The 26688-nt window shown below is 45.7% G+C and overlaps 2 protein-coding genes and 1 long non-coding RNA gene across 3 annotated transcripts in view; 1 reads left to right on the top strand and 2 right to left on the bottom strand.

Annotated features, from left to right (window-relative positions):
- Window positions 1–21449, top strand: part of ppid (peptidylprolyl isomerase D) — a 34238-nt gene extending 12789 nt beyond the window's left edge. The window contains exons 3-10 of the mRNA XM_056286904.1: window positions 2287–2393; window positions 3542–3730; window positions 4166–4288; window positions 4614–4720; window positions 8180–8324; window positions 14132–14218; window positions 20060–20102; window positions 21015–21449. Coding sequence (XP_056142879.1) covers window positions 2287–2393; window positions 3542–3730; window positions 4166–4288; window positions 4614–4720; window positions 8180–8324; window positions 14132–14218; window positions 20060–20102; window positions 21015–21103 — 890 coding nt within the window. The 3' untranslated portion in view covers window positions 21104–21449. The remainder of the gene's footprint in view (window positions 1–2286; window positions 2394–3541; window positions 3731–4165; window positions 4289–4613; window positions 4721–8179; window positions 8325–14131; window positions 14219–20059; window positions 20103–21014) is intronic.
- On the bottom strand, window positions 3530–4294 carry LOC130118522 (uncharacterized). Its single transcript, XR_008810762.1, has 3 exons — window positions 4250–4294; window positions 3745–3841; window positions 3530–3664 (listed from the first exon to the last, which is right to left on the bottom strand). It is a non-coding gene; the product is annotated as an uncharacterized LOC130118522 (long non-coding RNA).
- A 205-nt stretch (window positions 21450–21654) lies between the features above and the next one.
- etfdh (electron transfer flavoprotein dehydrogenase) overlaps window positions 21655–26688 on the bottom strand; it is an 83861-nt gene continuing 78827 nt past the window's right edge. The window contains exon 13 of the mRNA XM_056286790.1: window positions 21655–22925. Within this exon, the coding sequence (XP_056142765.1) occupies window positions 22762–22925 (164 nt within the window). The 3' untranslated portion in view covers window positions 21655–22761. The remainder of the gene's footprint in view (window positions 22926–26688) is intronic.

A 26688-nucleotide genomic window follows, 5' to 3' on the forward strand; every position in this document is an offset into this window, starting at 1 on the left:
CCACCACTACATTCAGTGAACGTACAGACCCACCAGCCATGTGGAAAACACACAAGGTGTAAACCAACTGTTGTGGTGTAAAACAATATATGTAAACCATTTATTTAAAATGACTACTCTCGGCATTTACCAGCCTGATAGCAGAAGGAATGAAGGACCTAGAATAGCGATTTGTTTTCCAAGGGGGCACTTTATAGCGCTGGCCTGAGGGCATTACAGTGAATTTACTGGACAGGATGTGGTCAGATTGGTAATAATTAGTGTGAATGCTGGGGGCATTCACACTAGTGCACACTGAGTGCAGCCTTTGATACCATCTCACACAACATCCTCCTAGAAAGATTAGCTTCAATTGGAATAACTGGCACCCCCCTTGACTGGTTTAGGTCATATTTCTCTGGCCGCACTCAGTTTGTCCAACTTAAAAATTTGAGATCTCACTCCTTTGCTGTTATTACTGGTGTTCCCCCGGGCTCTGTACTGGGACCCCTCCTATTTATTATTTACCTACTATCTCTTGGCCACATTTTCAGGAAATTTGGCATTCAATTTCATTGCTACACGGATGACACCCAGCTTTATCTATCCACCAAACCTACCTCCACTCTTCCGCCCACATCCCTTTCTGACTGCTTGCTAGAAATTAAATCCTAGTTCTCATACCACGTCCTCAAACTTAATAGTCATAAAACTGAGGTCCTTTTAGTTGGCACTAAATCTACTAAATCTACTGTTGATTTTATACTTACCTGTTGTGTTAACTTTTATTGTCTACCCTGCTTTGTTTTGATTTTACGCTGTCTGATACATTGCTGTTTTTTTTTTAACGTTCTCTGAGCGTTTTGAAAGGCGCCCACAAATAAAATGCATGATAAGTGTCAACAATTCGAACATCCTCGCCATGTGTACTACTAGCTTTGGGTTTATAACTGCTCCTCTTAAAATCGATGAGTTCCTCAGTTTTTGACACATTAAGGTCAAGGAAGTTATCATCACGCCAATCAACAAAGGCAGGTAGGGCACAACTGTGATCTGACTCCGAGCCCTGTAAAGTAGCGGCCAATGAGGCATGGCTAGGCACCCCGGCTATGTATGTCAAACAGGTGGTAGTGCACACCCTTCCGGAGTCTATAGAGACTGCTTTGCAGTGTCTGCAGTTTGAAAACAATTGCCTTACCATGAAAGTCTGTCAGAGAGATCTGGAAGATTTTCAACCAGACTGAAATCGCCCCAAAGGCACGGCACTCCACAGAACATGACTTGACTCTGATTGGACTGTGATATTGAACTATGATATTCAGATGCAGGACAAATTGTCTAGAACAGTCACAGCTAGCCTAACACTCGTAGAATGTGATAGAAAAATTCTCTCCCTTTTTCCTTTGGTAGTGCGTTGCCCGATCGCTCTTAGGAACAAACCACCCTTGCATTCACACAACACGTTCACTCATTCCGACTTCAGACACTCCCAGGAAAGGCGCTGCCTTGCAACAAGTAACCTTCTTGTTGGGAGCAGTTTGAGGTTTTTGCCTTGCTCAGAGACACTTCAGCACAAGGTGAGGAGGAGCCAGGGGCAAACCACCAACCTTCAGATTACTGAACAACCACTCTACCTCCTGAGCCACCATCACTCAAGTGAATTGAAATTGCATGGGTCATATTATTTCAAGAGCTGAATGTCATGCCAACGGGTCCCCTGGACTGCTAACATTGAAGGTTGACTGCTGTTTAAATTGTGAAATGTGTGCTTCTTAAAAAGAAGTGAAGCTATAACACGAGTGTGATGTAACAGCCCAAGTGAAGTGTTTCACTGGACATGAAGTGGTCTGTTATGTTCATTTCAAAGTCACTCCAAAACTTTGAGGGTTTTTGCAGTTGGCCTAGGGGTTCCTTGGGATCCCTCAAGAGAGACTGGAGGAAGTGGATTGGGGAATGGACATCTGGGCCTCTCTGCCAGCCCTGTTTCCTCTGTGACCCAGAAAAAAGCTTAGAGAACAGGGATCGATGCTTTAGTTGTTTACAAGTAAAACATATACCAAATGAATGGTCATTTAAAAGGCATATTATGCCACCACAGCACATGTATACCATTACATGATGTCAGGTGAATCAGACAGGTTAGTTGCTTCATTCAGTGCAAGAAAGAGTTGTTCAAAAGAGCAAAATATGAAGTATTCAAGTGTGAAATGCAACATAATTTCAAGTGAAAAGGACATTTTATAAACCCTAGTATCATGATGTTGACAATCTCCAAAAATGACCTTGCTGTCAATATGTTAACGGCAGTTATCAAGAAGTTCATGATTCAGGGGGGGGACTTCTCCAACCACAATGGCACCGGAGGTGAGAGCATCTACGGGGAGAAGTTTGCAGATGAAAACTTCCATTACAAGGTAAAGGAGTCATCATTTGAACCCTATTATTTAAGTCATTGTGATGAACTGGTTCTCTGTATGTTCTCCAATGGGGTTATCAAATCCCTTCCCAACTTATTCAAACTTGTCAGCATTTGCCTGTGGTGTTATGGAATCTATGTGCAATCAAGTTAAGTCAAGCCAGGTCGAAAACACAATTCAGTCCCAGAGAGCTTTACAATCACATTATATTCTGTGCGCCGTACAACACCTCTCATCATCAGGTCCTGTCGATTTGGATGAGGAAGAACTCAACAGAAAAAAAAACCTGCCAGGAAAAAATAAATCGGCTAAATCTTAAGAGCATCAAAGGAGGGACTTCTCTTTCAGCACCAATAGATGTGTAATAGGTGCCGAGTGGATAGAGTAGACCAACATCATCATAGTCATAATAACCACTATGTTTGTACAATAAATTAATATGTACACAATTTACAGAGCTGTGAAAACATTTTAACAGAGAATCCAAAAAAAGAAGAGAACTAACCAAGCTAAGTAATTCTCAAAAAAAAAATGTTAACATGAGGGGCGTCCGGGTGGCGTGGCAGTCTATTCCGTTGCCTACCAACACAGGGATCGGCGGTTTGAACCCCCGTGTTACCTCTGGCTTGGTCGGGCGTCCCTACAGACACAATTGGCTGTGTCTGCAGGTGGGAAGCTGGCTGTGGATATATGTCCTGGTCGTTGCACTAGCGCCTCCTCTGGTCGGTCGGGGCGCCTGTTCATGGGGGAGGGGGAACTGGGGGGAATAACGTGATCCTCCCACGCGCTACGTCCCCCTGGTGAAACTTCTCACTGTCAGGTGAAGAGAAGCGGCTGGTGACTCTACATGTATGGGAGGAGGCATGTGGTAGTCTGCAGCCCTTCCCGGATCAGCAGAGGGGGTGGAGCAGAGACCGGGACGGCTCGGAAGAGTGGGGCAATTGGCCGGATACAATTGGGGAGGAAAAAAAATGTTAACATAAGAATAACCCCTTTCATCTCAAAAAGTCTGAAGTGCTTGATCTGCTTTTTTTTTGGGTTCCACTGAAAACCTGCCGGGACTGTTTTTAAGACGTGTTTTGTCCGAATAGTGGCGCTTTCCTTCTCTCTGAAATACTTTTCCTTACCTTTGTTCATTCATGTAGCATGACAAAGTGGGTCTGCTCAGCATGGCCAATGCCGGACCCAACACCAACGGTTCCCAGTTCTTCATCACCACGGTTCCCACACCACACCTAGACGGCAAGCACGTGGTTTTCGGCCAGATTCTGAAAGGGATCGGTGTGATGAAAATGTTGGAGGCCATAGATACAAAGGATGATGCCCCCGTGAAGGTTATTAGTTCTACCTTTTGAGTTTGGAGAAATCTGGGCTTGTCAAGTTTCATTCAAAAATGACAACCACAATTTGACAAAAATGTCATGCGGTGACATCAGCATATCATTCTGTGGAAAAAACAAAGGTTATAAACCGTTGCCTCCGTACTCATGGTTCTTAGAAGGCTGATAAAGCCTTCATGTCAACCTTCAGAGGGTCAAACATAGGATTTAGCATTTTGGCCTCATACATCCTGGCAAAAAACATGTGGCCTAATACATTAGGCCAATATGAATCTAAATAGTCCTACAGAAATCATATTTACATGATTCTAGTTTGTATTTTGAAGTTTAAAAAACTGGAGACAAATGTAGAGTACAATAAATTGAACCGTATAATAAATTACAGTAAAAACAGTAAAGAGGGTTGTGTCAATGTGTGTGGCTCTGCAGCCATGTGTCATTGCCGACTGTGGCGAGCACAAAGACGGAGACGAGTGGGGTGCGACACCACAGGACGGGTCCGGAGACACTCACCCAGACTTTCCCGAGGACTCGGATATCAACTTCAGAGACGTAAGCATCCGTCAAGTGTTTGATCGCCTAGGAAAGAGGTCAGTCTTATTTTGTTCTGGAGCGTCGGGCTGCTGTCTTCTCTACCTTTACCATGGACAGTAACACAAGCTCGAGCATCTTGGTGAATTACTTAAAGTATTGTTCAAAGGTTCCTTCCATATATTATACTTGCATGGGAAGAAATGTAAGATATTTTTGCTTTATGTTTTAGAAAGTACACAGTCAAAAAGCTTAAATCCAATAGAAAAGTGGTTTACATTTATTCTAGATTTTTTTCCAGGGACAACTGTCTCATGTTGGGCTGCTCACCTGTGTTGTCTCTCAGGTTGACCAAGTGCTGTCTGTCGCCGAGGACATGAAAAGCATCGGAAACAACTTCTTTAAGAGTCAGGACTGGCAAAATGCAATCAAGAAGTACTCTAAAGCCCTGAGGTGAGCTGCCGCATGGATGTGCTTTGGTTCTGCGATCTCTTAGCGGGGTAGGAGTTTACATTCCACACTGCAAATGAATTACAAAATCCATCCATCCATCCATTATCTGAACCGCTTATCCTGCTCTCAGGGTCGCGGGGATGCTGGAGCCTTTCCCAGCAGTCATTGGGCAGCAGGGAGGGAGACACCCTGGACAGGCTGCCAGGCCATCACAGCCCCCCCCCCCCTCACACAGACACACACACACACACACACATTCATACCTAGGGACAATTTAGTAGAGCCGAGTCACCTGACCTACATGTCTTTGGACTGTGGGAGGAAACCGGAGCCCCCGGAGGAGGCCCACAGACACGGGGAGAACATGCAAACTCCACACAGAGGATGACCCGGGACAACCCTCAAGGTTGGACTACCCCAGGGCTCGAACCCAGGACCTTCTTGCTGTGAGGCGACCACGCTAACCACTGCGCCGCCGTGCCGCCTAAATTACAAAATGATTTGCAAAATCTTACAATTACACATTGAACCAACAACGCTGACGATAATTTTTGTGGTTGAATAGTGTGTCTCCTATGTAGGTGTTGGTACTGTGGTGATACACAATTCAGGATAGATTCACCAGGGGCTGCTGCTCCTTTAAGGCAGACGTTCAGAGTGCTGAGGTAGGCACTGCTTAGAGTTTCCGGGGTGGAGCCATTTTGGCAGCAGCCTAGTGGTTAGCTGGTTGCCACGAGAGATTGTGCTGTATCGGTGTTGTTTGGTGTGGCGAGTAAACGGAATTGACTCGATCTCTCCATCTCCTCATTCCTGCACTCCCACAGTACGATGTTTTTTGAGCTTCATTCCAGATGAACGGGAGTCAGTAGTGCTGTTGTGTCAGAAACAAACCTGGTTGAACCCGAGTTTTACTTATTTTCTTACCTCTGGTAACACCCTCTAATAGCACATCTGTTTCTGACTTCCGGCTTCTTAAGCTCAGTAGCTGCTGTTTATTCTCTTAGGGCCGTGACACACCAGGCCGATGTCGGGCCGTCGGTGAGCGTCGGTGGCCCTAGTTTTTGCGGCATGTCCCGCGCTGTCGGCAGCTTTTCGGGGCCCGTCGGTGAGGGAGATCACTCTGATTGGCTGTTCAGCTTAGCGAATCAGGGCCGTCGCTGTAGTCTTTGCGGTGTGTTCAAATGCTACGTTTTGGCCCAGTCCGCAACAGTCGGCCCTCGCCGACGCTTCTCCTCTTTATTCTGCTTTAACCGCTTCATTTGTCCTACTGATGTAGCCATTTTCTGTGCTTAGTTGACTTACAGCTGGAGTCTCTCGTTTTCTTTCAAACGACTCTTGTGTTTAGTAGGCAGCCTCTCGTTCCTAGTTTGTTACTAGCTTCGAGCTTAGCCTAGCTTAGCAGTTAGCTCTACTGCATTTGCAGTAGAAGCAGCTTCGTATATACTCGATAATCTATAATCGATACTCTGTAATCTGTAACCGATACTCTGTAATCTATAATCGGTACTCTATAATCTCATCAGCAGAACAGTGGTTGGTAAATTCGTTGAGACAGAAACCGACCTGCCATGCAGTACAGGTTGTGAAGCACTCAACTTAAAGACAACTAATTGTAAGCTAAGGCAAAAAGATGAGTTTTAAGTTTGGATTGAAAGGACTCAACACCCTCTGATTGGCTGATGGCAGTAGGCAGGTTATTCCACAAGAACAGAGCCCGATAGGAAAAGGCCCTGCCACCAGCTGACTTCTTCTTAACTTTGGGTACACACAGGAGCCCTGTATTTTGATAGCTGAGAGCTCGAGATGGAATGTACGGTTTAAGGAGATCAGACAGGTACGATGGGGCACATAGGCTGTTCTGGTGGCATCTGGATAATGTTTGGCATCTTGCTCATTATTCTTAATAGAGCTTATAATTCCATTATAATTCTGTTATCCTCTTTCAATGTTGTATTCTTTAAATTGTGTTTTACCCTGTGCACACAACATCCATTGCAAGTCTATTTGTCTTGGGAGAGAGATCCTTCGTCTGTTGCTCTCCCTGAGGTGTCTTCCTATTTTGCTCTCCCTGTTAAAAGTTTTTTAGAGAGTTGTTCCTTATCTGATGCAAGAGTCTAATGTATTGTTGTAAAGCTCACTGAGGCAAATTTCTAATTTGTGATATTTGGCTATCCAGATAAAATTGACTTATTGATGATCTGTTGGTAAAGGTCTTCTACCAGCTTGTTCTGTCATACCTGCTTGTTGGACACAACAACTTCTCTTCTTCACTATAAAAGAAGTGATAGAAAGGGTCAACAGTGATGTTGGTTTTCATCTACATTTTTAGGTTTGTTGTTTGTTATCTTACATCATGCTGACATATTTGTCTTGAATGCTTTTCAAAGTAGACCGGAGGGTGTGCTCCAATTATCGGGGCATCACATTGCTCAGCCTCCCTGGGAAATTCTACTCTAGGGTGCTGGAAAGGAGGCGCCGACCGACTTTTGAACCTCGGATCCAGGAGGAACAATGCGGATTCCGTCCTAGCCATGGAACTGAGTGCTGAGGGGGGCATGGGAGTTTGACCAGCCAGTCTACATGTGTTTTGTGGACTTGGAGAAGGCTTACGACCGTGTACCCCGGGGCACTATGTGGAGGGTACTGCGGGAGTATGTGGTACCGAGGCAGTTGAGAGCTCTGTCCACATTCTCAGCACAAAGTCAAACACGTTTTCGGTGGATGTTGGACTCCGCCAAGGTTGTCCCTTGTCAATTTAACCAGTCAGTCTTCGTTCCAACCCTCACCTATGGTCATGAGCTTTGGGTAGTGACCGAAAGGGTGAGATCACGGATGCAAGCGGCTGAAATGAGTTTCCTCTGTAGGGTGTCTGGGCTCAGCCTTAGAGATAGGGTGAGGAGCTCGGACATCCGGAGGGAGCTTGGAGTAGAGCCGCTGCTCCTTCACGTCGAAAGGAGCCAGTTGAGGTGGTTCGGGCATCTGATTAGGATGCCTCCTGGGCACCTTCCTTAGGAGGTTTTCCGGGCATGGCCAACTGAGAGGAGACCCCAGGGTAGACCCAGAACTCGCTGGAGGGACTACATGTCCAATCTGGCCTGGGAACTCCTTGGGATTCCCCAGGAGGAGCTGGAGGGCGTTGCTGGGGAGAGGGACGTCTGGAGAGCCCTACTTAGCTTGCTGCCACTGCGACCCTATCCCAGAGAAGCGGCTGATGATGAGATGAGATGATTTCAAAGCAACATGAACTCGTGTCAGTAGATGGATTGGGATTTGTGTCCAAGGGATTTGTGGCACATCTCTGTGAATGACTGAAAATAGTTGTTGTGAATGTGACTTCAGTTTTACTGGCGGCTTGAAAGCAGATGTGGTCTAATTTCCAATCTACCACACAAATCATAGGTCATCATAGACCAATATCACTCGACAGGTGCATCTAACCCCTCCCCTCCTCCTCCCCAGGTACTTGGCGGTGAGCGGGGAGCAGCTGGAGGAGGAGGAGATCCAGAAGAAGATGGAGTCAACAGCCCTCAGTTGTATCCTAAACACAGCTGCATGTAAACTGAAGCTGCAGCTCTGGCAAGAGGCCCTCGACAGCTGCACCGAGGTACGCATGCGCAAACACACACACACACATTTACACCTAGGGACCATTTAGTATGGCCGATTCACCTGACCGACATGTCTTTGGACTGTGGGAGGAAACCCACACAGACACGGGGAGACATGCAAACTCCATATAGAGGATGACTCGGGATGACCCACCATGGTTGGACTACCCCGGGGCTCGAACCCAGAACCTTCTTGCTGTGAGGCGACCGCACTAACCAAATTAATTTCTATTTTCTATTTAAAGGCTCAGTGGGTCCCTTAGTGATGAAGTAATATAGCATGAGTCTTTAAAATAAAGTATATGTGTGTGTGTGTGTGTGTGTGTGTGTGCTTTCTAGCTCTCCTCAACTGACTCCACTGATCTTTTTTATCTTAATCTTGCATTGCATCATAAAACTTTCTTCTAAGTTTTCATAAAACAGACACTACCGTCAGTGTGGTGACATTACGCATGTACACAACACACAAACATTTTGTCTGTTGCTCTGGATACATATACGCAACACACAACCATTCTGTCTGTTGCTCTGGATACATATACACAACACACAACCATTCTGTCTGTTGCTCTGGATACCACGGAGTGTTAGAGCCACATTGAGGGGAAACAAATTCTGACATTTCAGATTAAGTGGTAATGTTACAAGAATAAAGTCATTATATGAGAATAAAGTGGTAATGTTACAAGAATAAAGTCATTATATGAGAATAAAGTGGTAATGTTACAAGAATAAAGTCATATGAGAATAAAGTGGTAATGTTATGAGAATAAAGTCATTATATGAGAATAAAGTCATATTGTTATGATCATTATGATACAAATGTCCTTTAACTTCGTGCCATAATACAACATAATAAGCGGGCGGGCCCATTCCGTGGGCCTCGGGTTAGAATGAGGTAGAAGTCTATTTGATGGATAGTGCCTTTCTTAGGATATGAGATGTTCCAAGTAGTGCGATCTTCTGTACTTCTTGTATTCTGATGTTACCCCAAGATCCGTTGGGTGTATTTCTCCATCCCTTTTTTTTACAAGTCCGAGGGCTCCTATCACTACTGGTATTGTTGTGATTTTTACAAGTCCCAGGGCTCCTATCACTACTGGTATTGTTGTGGTTTTTACAAGTCCCAGGGCTCCTATCACTACTGGTATTGTTGTGGTTTTTACAAGTCCCAGGGCTCCTACCACTACTGGTATTGTTGTGGTTTTTACAAGTCCCAGGGCTCCTATCACTACTGGTATTGTTGTGGTTTTTACAAGTCCCAGGGCTCCTATCACTACTGGTATTGTTGTGGTTTTTACAAGTCCCAGGGCTCCTATTACCACTGGTATTGTGGTTTTTACAAGTCCCAGGGCTCCTATCACTACTGGTACTGTTGTGGTTTTTACAAGTCCCAGGGCTCCTATCACTACTGGTATTGTTGTGGTTTTTACAAGTCCCAGGGCTCCTATTACCACTGGTATTGTGGTTTTTACAAGTCCCAGGGCTCCTATCACTACTGGTACTGTTGTGGTTTTTACAAGTCCCAGGGCTCCTATCACTACTGGTACTGTTGTGGTTTTTACAAGTCCCAGGGCTCCTATCACTACTGGTATTGTTGTGGTTTTTACAAGTCCCAGGGCTCCTATTACCACTGGTATTGTGGTTTGTACAAGTCCCAGGGCTCCTATCACTACTGGTACTGTTGTGGTTTTTACAAATCCCAGGGCTCCTATCACTACTGGTACTGTTGTGGTTTTTACAAATCCCAGGGCTCCTATCACTACTGGTACTGTTGTGGTTTTTACAAGTCCCAGGGCTCCTATCACTACTGGTATTGTTGTGGTTTTTACAAGTCCCAGGGCTCCTATCACTACTGGTACTGTTGTGGTTTTCATTCCCCACATTCGTTCAGTCTGGATTTCAAGGTCTTTATATTTGGACAGTTTTTCAAGTTACTTTTACTGAGGTGCTCCTTTCAGTCAGCATGGACATGTCGATGAGTAGGCAGCTTTTTTATTTTTTGTTCTTGATGATGATGTCTGGTCTGTTGGCCTTTATCTCACGGTCTGTCTGTACTGGCATGTCCCATAAGATTGTGATGTGGTCTTTTTCTGTTACTGTTTGGGGCTCTTGCTCGTACCATTTTTCTTTTGTGTTGATGTTGAATTCTTTGTAGGTGTTCCAGTGCAGGTATGTGGCGGCCTTGTTGTGTCTTTTTAGGTATTTAGTTCTGGCCAGCTCAGGACACCCTGCCACGACATGGTCAATGGTTTCCTGGAATTGACCACATATCCTGCATGCTGGGTCTGTGCCATCTTGGAGGATTCTGCTCCGGTAGTAATTGGTCTTGATTGCCTGGTCTTGGGCAGCGATGATAAAGCCTTCTGTTTGGATTTCAGCCCAGCTGTTTTGAGCCATTGGTTGGTCATATGTTGGTCTACATCTTTCTCACCTACTCTTTTTGGGTATTGCGCGTGTATTTGTTTCCCTTCCCATTTTTGTTTCATTTGTTCTTGGGCGTGACACTGCTTTTTGTTTGACTTTTCGGGCGTGGATGGTTGGAGCTTCATTTTCAGGTTGTGGTGTTTCAGGGAGGTGGAGATCTCTTCTGAACATTGCGGCTTGGTTAGCTACGGAGTACTTTTTGTTTTGTTTTTCATGCTCTCTAGCAGTCTTGAGAAGGGGGTCGTTTTTGGTGTTAAGGTAAGTATCTAGGCCTATTGTTGTTGCACAACATCCTGTCCTTACACCCTCTGTACTGTAAGTGTAACACAAAATCCTGTCCTTACACCCTCTCTACTGTAAGTGTAACACAACATCCTGTCCTTACACCCTTTGTACTATAAGTAATAATAATAATAAATCAATCTTGTATAGCGCTTTTCTAGTACTCAAAGTTGCTTAACAATAAATGGAGTGAAACAAAAAGACAGATGAACATAACACAGACATACAGGGGTGGATGGGCTGGGGGCTACGAGAGGGAGAAGCGGCAGCCACAGACAACACCAGCAGTACTCTCCGACTTGGACAGACATAAAGAGAAAGAAAAACAAACATCATAAATCACAGATGCAGGTCAAGGGCTCAGTCCCCAGCCTGCCCCAGACCAGGGCTGTATGAGCGGACGGGGGGGGGGGGGCACGAGAAGGCAATGGAGAAAAGGTGTGTCTTGAGACGGGATTGGAAGAGTGAGAGGGATTTTAAGTCTCTAATGATTTGGGGAAGTGAGTTCCAGAGCCTGGGAGCTGCTCTGGAGAAGGCTTGGTCACCAAAGCCGTGGAGGTTAGCCCTGGGGGTAGAGAGAAGGGAGGCTGAGGTGGATCTGAGGGACCGAGAGGGTTGGTAGGGGGAGAGGAGATCAGTGAGGTATGGGAGAGCCAGTTTGTGAAGGGCTTTATAAGTAAGAACCAGGATTTTGTAATTGATCCGTTGGGAGATGGGTAGCCAGTGGAGGTCTTTTAGGACTGGGGTGATGTGGTGCCAGGATTTGGTGAAAGTTAAAAGTCGGGCAGATGCGTTCTGAACCCATTGGAGTCTCTTGATAGAGCTAGCACTGATGCCATAGAGGAGTGAGTTGCAGTAATCGAGGCAGGAGGAGATGAAGGCATGGATCAGTATCTCAGCAGCAGGGCGTGTGAGAGAGGATCTTATTTTTGCAATGTTGTGATGATGGTAGAAGGAGGATTTGACCATTTGGCGGATAAGTGGCTCAAGGGAGAGGGTGGGATCAAGGATCACACCAAGGTTGCGAGCCTGGGGGGGAGGGGAGACAGTAGTGCCATTGATGGTGAGTGCAAGGTTGTTGATTTGGCTGAGAGTGGACTTGAGGCCAATGAAGAGGAGTTCAGTTTTGTCACTGTTGAGTTTGAGAAGGTTTTGCTGCAGACAGACAGGAGTCGATGTGAGAGAGGGGTGGATTGTGATGGGATTTGGTGCTGAGGTATATCTGGGTGTCATCAGCATAACAGTGGAAGTCCAAGTTGAAATGGCGGAGAATCTGACCAAGAGGAAGGATGTAGATGATGAAAAGGAGTGGGCCAAGTACAGAATCTTGGGGAACACCTTGTGTGACTGTGGATGGAACAGAGGAGTGGTTGTGAAGTGTGACCTGTCGGAGAGGTAGGACTGGAGCCAGCTGAGTACGGTGCCTTCAATACCGACATCTTTCAATCTGGTGAGCAGGATGTTGTGGCTCACAGTATCGAAGGCTGAACTCAGGTCGAGGAGGATGAGGATGTTAAGGGCTCCAGTATCAGCAGAGATGAGGAGGTCATTAAGTACTTTAAGGAGTGCAGTTTCAGTGCTGTGGAGTGGGCGAAAACCAGACTGGAGGGGTTTGAGTAGGTTTTTGGAGTGTAGGTAGGTTTGGTGTTATGTGGCGACAATGTGTTCCAGGGTTTTAGAGAGGAAGGGGAGATTGGAAATTGGCCAGTAGTGGTTGAAGCAGGATGGATCAAGACCGGGTTTCTTGAGAATTGGGGTGACAGCTGCAGTTTTGTAGGCAGAGGGGACAATTCCATGGGGCAGTGAGAAATTGAAAAGGTTGGTGAGGTAGGGGCATAGGGCAGGGAGGCATTTCTTCAGTAGAGGGGTGGGGAGGGGATCAAGGGAGCAGGTTGTGGATTTTGATGAGCTGATGAGTTCAGAGATAGTGGTAGGGGCAACTGGAACAAACCGGGAGAGGCGGCAATCAGGGGGAGGGGTAGGGAGGTCAAGAGGAATGGGGAGAAGAGGGGCCGGAGTAGGTGCTGCTGAGTCAGATGCAGGGGACAGTGATTTGTTGATAGCGGCGATTTTGTCTGCAAAAAATTGGAGAAATTAGTTGCATTGTTTAGCAGTAGAGTTGGAGAGGGCATCGGCACGGGGCTTGAGGAGGTTGTTTACAGTGGAGAAGAGGGTGCGGGGGTTGTGGTTGGAATCATTAATGATGGTGGAAAAATAGGCAGACTTGGCGGCGGTGAGGGCATCTTTGTAGGCAGAGAGGTGGAGGTTGTGGGCTTCTTGATGTACAGTGAGAGATAAGTGTTGCACATCCTGTCCTTACACCCTCTGTACTGTAAGTGTAACACAACATCCTGTCCTTACACCCTCTGTACTGTAAGTGTTGCACAACAACCTGTCCTTACAGCCTCTGTACCGTAAGTGTAACACTAATAATAATGTTTATTATATGATAAAAATAATTATGTTTGTAATGGTAATACTAGTTACAAACAGTTTGGCTCTTCAGTAGCTTACAACATCTGTTGCCTGTAGGAACTATCTGGACAAGGTTTCCACAGGAAGTTTACCAGCACTTCAAGTTACCATGGCTGCCACTGCTAACGATAAAACACATTTGAAATGTGTCACGTGAAACCCGTAGAGAAATGTGTACTTGTGCTTGGTGGCTGGCTGCTCTGTGCCCTCTGATGAAGTGACCAGTTCTGCAGACGGGACCAGTTCTGGTCCCTTCTTTCCTCTCACATGACCCCACAGTGTCTCTGTCAGAGCAACCAACTCGCTTCCTTCCTTCCTTCTTTCAACCCACCTTAATCTGAGCATGACTGTTAGACTGATTTATGGCATTTTTTAGCTAATGTGAATCCCTTGACCTCATATGCATTTTTGGCTATGAGTGTGGTGTTGTCCATCTTTGTAAGTTGAATCTTCAATCTGCCACCTGTTATTAATGACCTACGGCACAACTGTAATATGCTGCCTGTTGGTGACACATCTGTCTGCCAATTGGTGACTCTCAAAATTTTCCTTGGAAAAAAGTGTATTAATAAAAGCCAATCAAGAAAATGTAAATTGTATGTTTGTGTGTCTCTTACAGGCTCTGGAGTTGGACCAGTCCAATACTAAGGCACTTTTCCGGAGGGCTCAGGCATGGCAAGGGTTAAAGGACTATGACAAAGCAATGGTAATCTCAAAACCACCTCTTCACAGTTGCAATGTCTATGCTGCATGGATAAGTTTGAAAATGCATCTTTCCTTCTGTTTTGGCCTTCCAGCCACACTAAGCCAGCATTTCTCCAACCCTAACCCTAACCCTGGGGCCAAATGTGTAAACCATGTGTACACACGTAACCTGTACCTACACTAAACTTGGCCCATATTCTTACCATTTTGTTGGGGTTTGGGGGCATGAAAAATTGTCTTCCTCCAAAGGGGGCATGACAGAAAAAATTTGAGAACCACTGTCCTAGTAGGCACTAAATCTACTTTGGCTAAACCTGATAGTTTTTCTCTGACTATTAACAATTCTATAGTTCCTCCATCGTCTCAGGTTAAGAGTCTGGGTGTCATCCTGCACAGCACATTATCTTTTGAAGCTTACATCAACAGTGTTACTCGGTCTGCATACTTCCACCTACGCAATGTTAATCGTCCTCATCTGTCACTTATACCTAACAGCACCGCCATACTCACTCACACCCTGGTTACATCCCGTATTGACTACTGTAATTCTATCCTCTCTGGTCTTCCCCTCAAGTGTCCTCATAAACTTCAGTTGGTCCAGAATCCAGCTATCATTACCAGAACTCCTTCCATAGATCATATCACTCCTGTTCTTCAGCAGCTCCATTGGCTCCCTGTTAAATACCACATTGACTTCAAGATCCTGCTCCTCACCTCTAAGACCCTTAATAACCTTGCTCCTTCATATCTTTCCGAACTCCTTCATATCCACATGCCCTCCCGCACTCTCAGATCCTCTTCTGCTCTCCAACTCATTACACCATGGCTGGACTACCATGGGGTCTAGAGCCCTCAGCCATTCTACCCCCCACCTATGGAATCTCTCCCACAAGACATTCACAGCATTGACTCTCTTTCAACCTTCACATCCCATGTCAAAACGCATCTTTTCAAACTGGTATATTCAGTCTGATCCACGCTTCATTGAGTTTTGTGCAGATGTTGATTTTATACTTATCTGTTGTGTTAACTTTTTATTGTCTACCCTGCTTTGTTTTGGTTTTATGCAGTCTGATACAGTGCTGCTGGTTTTTTACTGTAAGGTGTCCTTGAGTGTTTGAAAGGCGCCCACAAATAAAATTATATTATTACTGTTATTATTTAGAGAAAGCATATGACTGGGTGCCGAGAGAAGAGGTGTGTTATTGTATGAGGAAGTCGGGAGTTGCAGAGAAGTATGTAGGAGTGGTGCAGGATATGTATGAGGGAAGTGTGACAATGGTGAGGTGTGTGGTTGGAATGACAGATGGGTTCAAGGTGGAGGTGGGATTACATCAAGGATCGGCTCTGAGCCCTTTCTTGTTTGCAATGGTGATGGACAGGTTGACCGACAAGATCAGGTAGGAGTCTCCATGGATGATGATGTTTGTGGATGACATTGTGATCTGTAGTGAGAGTAGGGAGCAGGTTGAGGAGAGCCAGGAGAGGTGGAGGTATGCACTGGAGAGAAGAGGAATGAAAGTCAGTAGGAGCAAGACGGAATACAGGAATACATAGTATGTGTGAATGAGAGGGAGGACAGTGGAATAGTCAGGATGCAAGGAGTGGAGGTGATGAAGGCATAAAAGTGTAAATACTTGGGATCAACTGTCCAAAGTAACAGGGAGTGCAGGAGAGAGGTGAAGAAGAGAGTGCAGGCAGGGTGGAGAAGAGTGTCAGGAGTGATTTGTGACAGAAGGGTACCAGCAAGAGTTAATGGGAAGGTTTACAAGATGGTAGTGAGACCAGCTATGTTATATGGTTTGGAGACAGTGGCACTGACGAAAAGACAGGAGGAGGAGCTGGAGGTGGCAGAGATGAAGATGATAAGATTTTCACTGGGAGTGATGAAGAAGGACAGGATTAGGAACGAGTATATTAGAGGGACAGCTCAGGTTGGACGGTTAGGAGACAAAGCAAGAGAGACAAGATGGAGATGGTGTGGACATGTGTGGAGGAGAGATGCTGGGTATATTGGGAGAAGGATGCTGAATATGGAGCTGCCAGGGAAGAGGAGAAGAGGAAGGCCAAAGAGGAGGTTTATGGATGTGGTGAAGGAGGACATGCAGGTGGCTGGTGTGACAGAAGAAGATGCAGAGGACAGGAAGAGATAGAAAGGGATGATCCGCTGTGGCGCCCCCTAACGGGAGCAGCTGAAAGTAGTAGTATTCTGTATTATTGGGGAGTAGGAATAACCTACACCTTCAGTTGTGATTTTTATTTTAATGTCCTCCAGGGTGCATAGCTCAGAACTAAGGGCGTTCACTGCTTCGGTTACTTGCTGCCATTAAACTTGTTTCATTTTGCTGGTAATGGCAGAGCTTCCACATGATATGTGTTTCTTCTATCAGTTTGGTAGAAGAAACACATATCGTAGTAGTAGTAGTAGTAGTCTGTCAGTTTGGTAAAAGAAACACATATCGTAGTAGTAGTAGTAGTAGTAGTAGTAGTCTTGTCAGTTTGGTAGAAGAAACAGATATCGTAGTAGTAGTAGTAGTAGTAGTAGTAGTAGTCTGTCAGTTTGGTAAAAGAAACACATATCGTAGTAGTAGTAGTAGTAGTAGTAGTAGTAGTAGTAGTAGTAGTCTGTCAGTTTGGTAAAAGAAACACATATCGTAGTAGTAGTAGTCTTGTCAGTTTGGTAGAAGAAACAGATATCGTAGTAGTAGTAGTAGTAGTCATCTGTTAGTTTGGTCGACCATTATTTCAAGTTCACAGTCTATTCTAGTTCAAACCGCCACCCTCGTGCTGCATCTCTCCGGCTGGTAATTGCTCCTTATTCTAGTTCAAACCCCCACCCTCGTGCTGCATCTCTCCGGCTGGTAATTGCTCCTTATTCTAGTTCAAACCCCCACCCTCGTGCTGCATCTCTCCGGCTGGCAATCGCTCCCTATTCTAGTCCAAACCCCCACCCGCCAGCAATCGCTTCCTGTTCTAGTTCAAACCCCAACCCTCGTGCTGCATCTCTCTGGCCGGCAATCGCTCCCTATTCTAGTTCAAACCCCCACCCTCGTGCTGCATCTCTCCGGCCGGCAATCGCTCCCTATTCTAGTTCAAACCCCCACCCTCGTGCTGTATCTCTCCGGCCGGCAATCGCTCCCTATTCTAGTTCAAACCCCCACCCTCGTGCTGCATCTCTCTGGCTGGCAATCGCTCCCTATTCTAGTTCAAACCCCCACCCTCATGCTGCATCTCTCCGGCTGGTAATCGCTCCTTATTCTAGTTCAAACCCCCACCCTCGTGCTGCATCTCTCCGGCTGGCAATCGCTCCCTATTCTAGTCCAAACCCCCACCCGCCAGCAATCGCTTCCTGTTCTAGTTCAAACCCCCACCCTCGTGCTGCATCTCTCCAGCCGGCAATCACTCCCTATTCTAGTTCAAACCCCCACCCTCGTGTGCTGCATCTCTCCGGCCGGCAATCGCTCCCTATTCTAGTTCAAACCCCCACCCTCGTGCTGTATCTCTCCGGCCGGCAATCACTCCCTATTCTAGTTCAAACCCCCACCCTCGTGCTGCATCTCTCCGGCCGGCAATCGCTCCCTATTCTAGTTCAAACCCCCACCCTCGTGCTGCATCTCTCCGGCTGGTAATCGCTCCTTATTCTAGTTCAAACCCCCACCCTCATGCTGCATCTCTCCGGCTGGCAATCGCTCCCTATTCTAGTCCAAACCCCCACCCACCAGCAATCGCTTCCTGTTCTAGTTCAAACCCCCACCCTCGTGCTGCATCTCTCCGGCCGGCAATCGCTCCCTATTCTAGTTCAAACCCCCACCCTCGTGCTGCATCTCTCCGGCCAGCAATCGCTCCCTATTCTAGTTCAAACCACCACCCTCGTGCTGCATCTCTCCGGCCGGCAATCGCTCCCTATTCTAGTTCAAACCACCACCCTCGTGCTGCATCTCTCCGGCTGGCAATCGCTCCCTTTTCTAGTTCAAACCCCCACCCTCGTGCTGCATCTCTCCGGCTGGCAATCGCTCCCTTTTCTAGTTCAAACCCCCACCCTCGTGCTACATCTTTCCGGCCGGCAGTCGCTCCCCATTCTAGTCCAAACCCCCACCCTCATGCTGCACGCACTCACCAGCTGCATCTCCAGCAGTCTTGAAGGAGTCACCTCGCCACTTTGGTGACAAGGCGACTCCAGGCCGAACCACTGCTTTTTACCACACACCCAGAGATGCATTCATGTGACGAACACAAGCCGACTCCGCCCCCTCCTGAAGACAGCGCTGCCAATTATGGCTGCTTCATCGAGTCCGGCCATAGTCCGACATGACGAGACCGGGGTGCGAACCCCGGTCCCCAGTGGGTAACTGCATCGACACAAAGCCAATGCTTAGACTGCTGTGTACACACATTTCTACACCTAAACATCCTGCATGGCCCCAGCTGTGTTGTGTACACACATTTCTACACCCAAACATCCTGCATGGCCCCAGCTGTGTTGTGTACACACATTTCTACACCCAAACATCCTGCATGGCCCCAGCTGTGTTGTGTACACACATTTCTACACCTAAACATCCTGCATGGCCCCAGCTGTGTTGTGTACACACATTTCTACACCTAAACATCCTGCATGGCCCCAGCTGTGTTGTGTACACACATTTCTACACCCAAACATCCTGCATGGCCCCAGCTGTGTTGTGTACACACATTCCTACACCTAAACATCCCGTCTGGCCCCAGCTGTGTTGTGTACACACATTTCTACACCTAAACATCCTGCATGGCCCCAGCTGTGTTGTGTACACACATTTCTACACCCAAACATCCTGCATGGCCCCAGCTGTGTTGTGTACACACATTTCTACACCTAAACATCCTGCATGGCCCCAGCTGTGTTGTGTACACACATTTCTACACCCAAACATCCTGCATGGCCCCAGCTGTGTTGTGTACACACATTTCTACACCTAAACATCCTGCATGGCCCCAGCTGTGTTGTGTACACACATTTCTACACCTAAACATCCCGTCTGGCCCCAGCTGTGTTGTGTACACACATTTCTACACCCAAACATCCTGCATGGCCCCAGCTGTGTTGTGTACACACATTTCTACACCTAAACATCCTGCATGGCCCCAGCTGTGTTGTTTGTACAGATTTCTACACCCAAACATCCTGCATGGCCTCAGCTGTTGTGTGGACGGGGAAGACGGAGCTTTTTGAAAAACAATGATGCATGATTGTCATGTGATCGTCACGGTTGTCATGTGATCGTCATGTGATTATCATGTGATCGCTGTGAACCTGTCCACTCCGGTGGCCTGTTCATGGCCAATGGAGACACGTCTTCTCTAGTTTTGGTGTTTCAGAGTGTGACGTTTTTTTAAAACACATGTGTGGGCAGAAAACTTGTTGCCTGTGCTCATTATGAAAGCAGCAGTTTCACATGTCCACACACGTTAACACACGAGTGTGTGCAGATGTTGGTGAGATGCAACCCTGAAAACGTTTGGGTTTGGCTTTATTTGAATGTTATTTTATACAAATACTTCATATGCATTCTTTCATACACCTGCAGTAGGACATGAGACTTTTGTGTGCAAATGGGGAACCAACGCACAAATATGTGTTCATCCTTGATTCTTATACACCCATAATCCACAGCCAGGCTAACAAGCCAGCTGTTCCCCAGCCAGCTGTTTCCACGCCAGCCAGCCTACGAGGTTTACCTTCGCCGACACACAAACTTCGCCGGAGTGATTCTGGGACAGTAAACTGGCAAGAGAGATGGTCGATATTGTGAGTGGGTTTTTTTCCAGTCAAAGTGAACCGTTTTTCCTGTCTCTTTCTTTACAGACTGATCTGAAGAAAGCTCAGGAAGGAGCACCAGCGGATAAAGGTGTGTGTCTTTGTCTTCCTCTGATTTGTGTCCTCAGAGCTAGGAATCACTTGTTGGCTCTAGATAGAAGTTACCTCCTGAGGTCTCAAGAGAACTTCATGGCTGTTTTCCAACCTAGTGCTCCTTGTTTAAGGTGTTTACCCATCTGACCGATGAAAAACCAACATGATACCAGAAAACGATTATAAACGGTCCACGAGTAGCGAGACAAAACTGCGACCTCATTTAAAAAAATGCCAACAGCAGCAAATGAAAAGCAACCGAGATGTAACGCGAGTCAGAAGTGCATTTGGTCTGTTTTAAGTGGAGATTTATCAGATCACCGCTTGGTTCCATGAACAGGATGAATCACATGTCTAAAACCTCCAGAGCAGAACCAAAGAACCATCTCACCTCGTTAGATCAGGGTCCTGAGCTGATGGTGGATTTAAGAATTTTTACACCATCCTGTGGGATTTCAGGTCTATATAGATTTAATGGCGTGAATCAGCAGTTACTGATTGTGGTTGAAAAACAGGTCTTTATCCCGGGAGACTGAAACACGTAAGGTGGAATTGTTAGTTTATACAGAAATCTCATTAGTTATTTAAGAGCAGTACTGTCAAAATGCGTCCAAAAATGTAAACTGCTAGCTTGAAGCAGTATATTAAGTGCTGTTCCAGCTTCAAACCAAGGCTCTCACTTGAGTTGAGATGGAAAGAATAAAACTGACAGAACTGCCACAGAGACAGAGAGAAGGTCCACACCAGAAGCCACAGAAATGATTAGAGAATCACAGTCATGACCGCTCCTGCTCGCACGACATCCTCCTCAACAGAATTCTGTCTGAACCACCAGCAGACTGGTTTTACTGAGCGGCTCCATCGTCACCCTTGTCTGGACAGCCGAGTTACATTTTCCTTCTTTTCACAGCTATCAGCAACGAGATCAAGAAAGTCCAGCTCAAAGTCAAGGAGCAGAAGGAGAAAGAGAAGAAAATCTATGCCAAAATGTTTGCATAAACATTTATGCTGACCAAAGGAAGAAGGCCGTGCTACCAGTCACGTCAGACAGGGAGCGCTGTGCAGCAATGCGGTCACATGTTCAGTGGCAGGATCCTAACCCTTCCATGACAGCAGCGTGTCTATGTTCCCTCAGCCGTATTTCCTTCAACTTACCTAACCTAGCTTAACCCAAAACTTACCTTACCCTAACCCAAAGCTTACCAATGTGCCTGCACATTGTTTTTAATGACAATAAAATTGAATTGAACTTAACCCTAACCCTACGCTTACCTTATGCTTACCAATGTGCCTGCACATTGTTTTTAATGACAATAAAATTGAATTGAACTTAACCCTAACCCTACGCTTACCTTAACCTAAACCTAACCATAAGCTTACCGTAACCTTACCCTAACCATAAGCTTACCTTACCCTAACCCTACGCTTACCTTATGCTTACCAATGTGCCTGCACATTGTTTTTAATGACAATAAAATTGAATTGAACTTAACCCTAACCCTATGCTTACCAATGTGCCTGCACATTGTTTTTAATGACAATAAAATTGAATTGAACTTAACCCTAACCCTACGCTTACCTTATGCTTACCAATGTGCCTGCACATTGTTTTTTAATGACAATAAAATTGAATTGAACTTAACCCTAACCCAAAGCTTACCTTAACCTAACCCTAACCCTACACTTACCAATGTGCCTGCACATTGTTTTTAATGACAATAAAATTGAATTGAACTTAACCCTAACCCTACGCTTACCTTATGCTTACCAATGTGCCTGCACATTGTTTTTAATGACAATAAAATTGAATTGAACTTAACCCTAACCCTACGCTTACCTTAACCTAAACCTAACCCAAAGCTTACCTTAACCCTAACCTAACCCCAACTTAACTTAACCTTCCCCACAGGGCTGAGGGAACATAGGGCTGACCAGTCCGTGACTGCCACAAGGCTCATTGATTTATTTTAGCCTATTAAGACCAGCGCCATCATGTATAAGTGGCTTGAATACTGTCATGCTGTCATAGTGACCTAGTTATCTGAAGGATAACCTTTTGTCTTGGTATTTAGAAGTCACAATCAGTGTTTCAACACTTGGAAAAAGGCAAAAGTTGTGGATGTTATGTCGTTAAATACTGTATTCATTTTATTTATTTTTACAGACATCAGAATAAAGTGACAACAGTCAACTGTTATTCTATGAACAACATTATATACAGTATCCTGCGGATAATCAGCTGTAAATTAAACAGAACTTGCGATAGTTATGTATGAAATAAACAACTTAGGCACGGCTCCTCGAGTGTGTGTTTCATTAACTTGGTTTCTAAAGGCATTGGTGAGTTTCCTCTGCTTAGAAGAACATGTGTTTGCTTGTGTAACGTCCAAGTCTATTTGAATTTAACTTCAAAACAATGTAATCTGTAAACCCCCCAATTTAATTTAAACCACACCTTAGCATCCATGGGAAAAGAGGCTGTCATTACTTCCTAAGGTTTTAAGAAATGTTGAAATGAGAAGCTCTGTATGTAGGCACATAAACCATTAGCTGGAGGCCAACCCTTAATGGACCATTAGAAAGCCACAGCCTTGCTACACCTGTGGCTTCGTGATATGACCCCTCCTCTCCTCCATCCCGGTTTAAAAATGGGAAAGTCACATTCCATTGTAGGCGGGGCCTCCACTACCCTCCGGCACCACCCAGTTGATGTTCTGGCTTGGGTCCTTGATGTCACACGTCTTACAGTGAACACAGTTCTGTGCGTTGATCTGCAATCGCATCCCATCTCCAGTCTCCGTAGGAACGTACTCGTACACACCTGGGGGGGGGGAGGTTTAGTGACAGATTGAACAGAAACCTTTTTCTAAGGCTGCAGCTTCTGTTATTGTCCCTACAAATGAGTACTTAGATACTCAAACTGACTAGTGGCACTTGCCAGCAAATATGAACCATTTGCTATTATTACTGGTGCGTACTGTATTGCAAGCAGGGTTCATACACTCTTTCACCAGTGACTTTCCATGACTTCTCCACCTCCTTTCACTGAGTTTCCATGACTTCTCCACAACCTATCACTGAGTTTCCATGACTTCTCCACAACCTCTCACTGACTTTCCATGACTTCTCCACAACCTTTCATTGAGCTTCCATGACTTCTCCACAACCTCTAACTGACTTTCAATGACTTCTCCACAACCTTTCCCTGGGTTTCCATGATTTCTCCACCTCCTCTCACTGACTTTTCCATGACTTCTCCACCTCCTCTCACTGACTTCTCCGCAACCTTTCACTGAGTTTCCATGACTTCTCCACAACCTTTCATTGAGCTTCCATGACTTCTCCACAACCTCTAACTGACTTTCAATGACTTCTCCACAACCTTTCACTGAGTTTCCATGACTTCTCCACAACCTTTCACTTCACTGAGTTTCCATGACTTCTCCCCAACCTTTCCCTGGGTTTCCATGACTTCTCCACAACCTTTCCCTGGGTTTCCATGACTTCTCCACAACCTTTCATTGAGCTTCCATGACTTCTCCACAACCTCTAACTGACTTTCAATGACTTCTCCACAACCTTTCCCTGGGTTTCCATGACTTCTCCACAACCTTTCACTGAGTTTCCATGACTTCTCCACAACCTTTCCCTGGGTTTCCATGACTTCTCCACAGCCTTTCACTGAGTTTCCATGACTTCTCCACTACCTCTCACTGACTTTCCATGACTTCTCCACAACCTTTCACTTCACTGAGTTTCCATGACTTCTCCACAACCTTTCACTTCACTGAGTTTCCATGACTTCTCCACAACCTTTCACTTCACTGAGTTTCCATGACTTCTCCACAACCTTTCACTTCACTGAGTTTCCATGACTTCTCCAAAACCTTTCACTTCCATGACTTCTCCACAACCTTTCACTGAGTTTCCATGACTTCTCCACAACCTTTCACTGAGTTTCCATGACTTCTCCACAAACTTTCGCTGACTTTCCATGACTTCTCCGCAACCTCTCGCTGAGTTTCCACGTCTTCTCCACAACCTCTCACTGACTTTCCATGACTTCTCCACCTCCTCACTGACTTTCCATGACTTCTTCACTGAGTTTCCATGACTTCTCCACAACCTTTCACTGACTTCTCCACAACCTTTCACTGAGTTTCCATGACTTCTCCACAACCTCTCACTGACTTTCCATGACTTCTCCACAACCTCTCACTGAGTTTCCGTGACTTCTCCACAACCTCTCACCGAGTTTCCATGACTTCTCCACAACCTCTCACTGAGTTTCCATGACCAAAAAAATTACTTAATTGTTCACTGAAAATTATTTTTTGTAGCACCAAGTAAAATTAGGTCTGCATCTCAAACATGTGGTGCCTCTCTAAAACAAATCTTTGCAGTGTATTTCCTTGTATTCACTTTTAACAAAATAAATACATAATACATTTATCTAAAATGAAATAAAACATCCATCCATCCATTATCCGAACCGCTTATCCTGCTCTCAGGTTGGCGGGGATGTTGGGAGCTTATCCCAGCAGTCATTGGGCGGCAAGCGGGGAGACACCCTGGACCAGGCCGCCAGGCCATCACACACACACTCACACCTAGGGACAATTTAGTACGGCCGATTCACCTGACCTACATGTCTTGACCCACCAAGGTTGGCCTACCCCAGAGCTCGAACACAGGACCTTCTTGCTATAAGGCAACCGCGCTAACCACTGCGCCACTGTGCTGCCCAAATAAAATTGAAATAAAACAATTCTCCCAAAACCTAGAGATGGAATGTGTCACTCAATTGTGTGAAATAAATTGAAACAGTTTCACAGCAAATATTAACATAAGTAACAAAACTCACACTAAATAAATCTCTCTTGTGATGCTGTTGAAGATCAGCAATTTTGGGATGAACAGAGGATCCTTGGAACTATTCTTCATGGCCTCAAAAGACTTAACCATAGGATCCGGTAGACCACCCATCCACACCATCTCCATGTAGGTTGTCACGTGAGGCCAAAGCTTCAAAGCTCGGTCAGACACACCAACAATTTCAAGCCAACGGTGTCTGCAGAACTTGAGCATCTCGGTGCTGCATCCAGTGGCGGTGACAAAGTCCTCATGACAAGCGGGACAATCACGGAAAAGCCAGTATAGGCTCAAGAGTGTATGCTCAACGTTCCAGCCGGTAGCTGTGCATCCCTCTCTGAAAGCATTGTGCACGATATGCAAACCGCAAGATCCAGTGTTGAGAAGCGATTTGTCCAACTGCTTCTGCATCTCTTTCTGTATTAGTTCAGACGCTTTACAGTTCACGTTTGGCCCGTCCATAGACAGCTGGACGAGGTTATGAACTCTTGTCTCAGACGGCGCTTTGCTTATATTTTCGACGATATCAACTGCAGTGGAATGTCCTATAAATTCAGAGCCAGTGTATTTAGTCTTAATCTGTGCTCCTTCCCAAAGCCTCACATGTAAATCCATTTGTTTAGACTGCAAATGGTGGTTTAGGCTCTCGTCAAATAGCACGACATATGCTGTTTGTTGGGACACTTCTGCCAGTAAGAGCCTCTTAAATTACGGAGCATGCCCAAATGTGCTGACATATGCACACTTTCTCTCACTGCAGGCAAATCTTGCTGCATTCTGGCTGTCCAGGAACATGGCTGCGAAAAGACGGCTCGGGTCCTAGGATGACTTAAATGAGCAGTGCGAATTCATGATTTTTAATGCCCATATAATCTCCACTTTGAGGGCTTTGTTTTTTTTGCTGAAACGTCCGAAGTTGTGTTTCTTCATTGTTGATGCTGCAGCAGCGTTGCTGGATTTATTTGATACACCGGCGTTCACAAACTCACCGATGGGAATTGCGGTGCGGTGGTAGCAGTAGCGGCTGCTGTCTCATGCTTTTTTCCCTTCGTGTGGCTAACAAGCGGCACACTGAGTTTTGCTGTCATGCCGAGGCAAATCTTGCTAGTGGAACTGATCACAGCCACGGAATCAGTGATCCGTAACAACAACATCATGGACCCGGAAGCGGAGCAACTGCGGATGAAAGGTTCAGCCTGCCTCAACAATGTGAAGGCTCTGCCGCCCAACATCAACAGAGATGAGAGGAAAGCTCTGACAACTCTCAGTAAGGACAATAACATCATCATCCTTCCAGCAGACAAGGCAGATGCACTGTTGTATTAACCCAGACTATCATCTGCCATCTAGCTATGACAGATTTGCGGTCAGTGTCATCAATGTGGATATTAAAATCAAGAAAGGTAGGTGAGATTAGGCAGGTCATCATTACTGCTATGGCAGGCATAAACATCAGGCCACCTATACATTTGTATAACAGCTTGTTATCCATGTCAAAATTTGATGCTATCAGCTACAAGTTGCTCAAGGAAATTGTGCTTTCTCTCAACTCATCCACCCGTTGTCTTGATGCTACAGACCTAATGCAAATAAGTAATACTTCTCTCCTGTAATTTTCCAAAGGCCTTAAAAACTACTGTCATTAAGCCTCGCGTAAAGAAGTGTAACATTGATGCCTTGGTGATTGGCAATGACAGACCAATTTCGAATTT

This window comes from Lampris incognitus, chromosome 1 (genome assembly GCF_029633865.1).
Source record: "Lampris incognitus isolate fLamInc1 chromosome 1, fLamInc1.hap2, whole genome shotgun sequence".
Classification (NCBI taxonomy): Eukaryota; Metazoa; Chordata; class Actinopteri; order Lampriformes; family Lampridae; genus Lampris; species Lampris incognitus.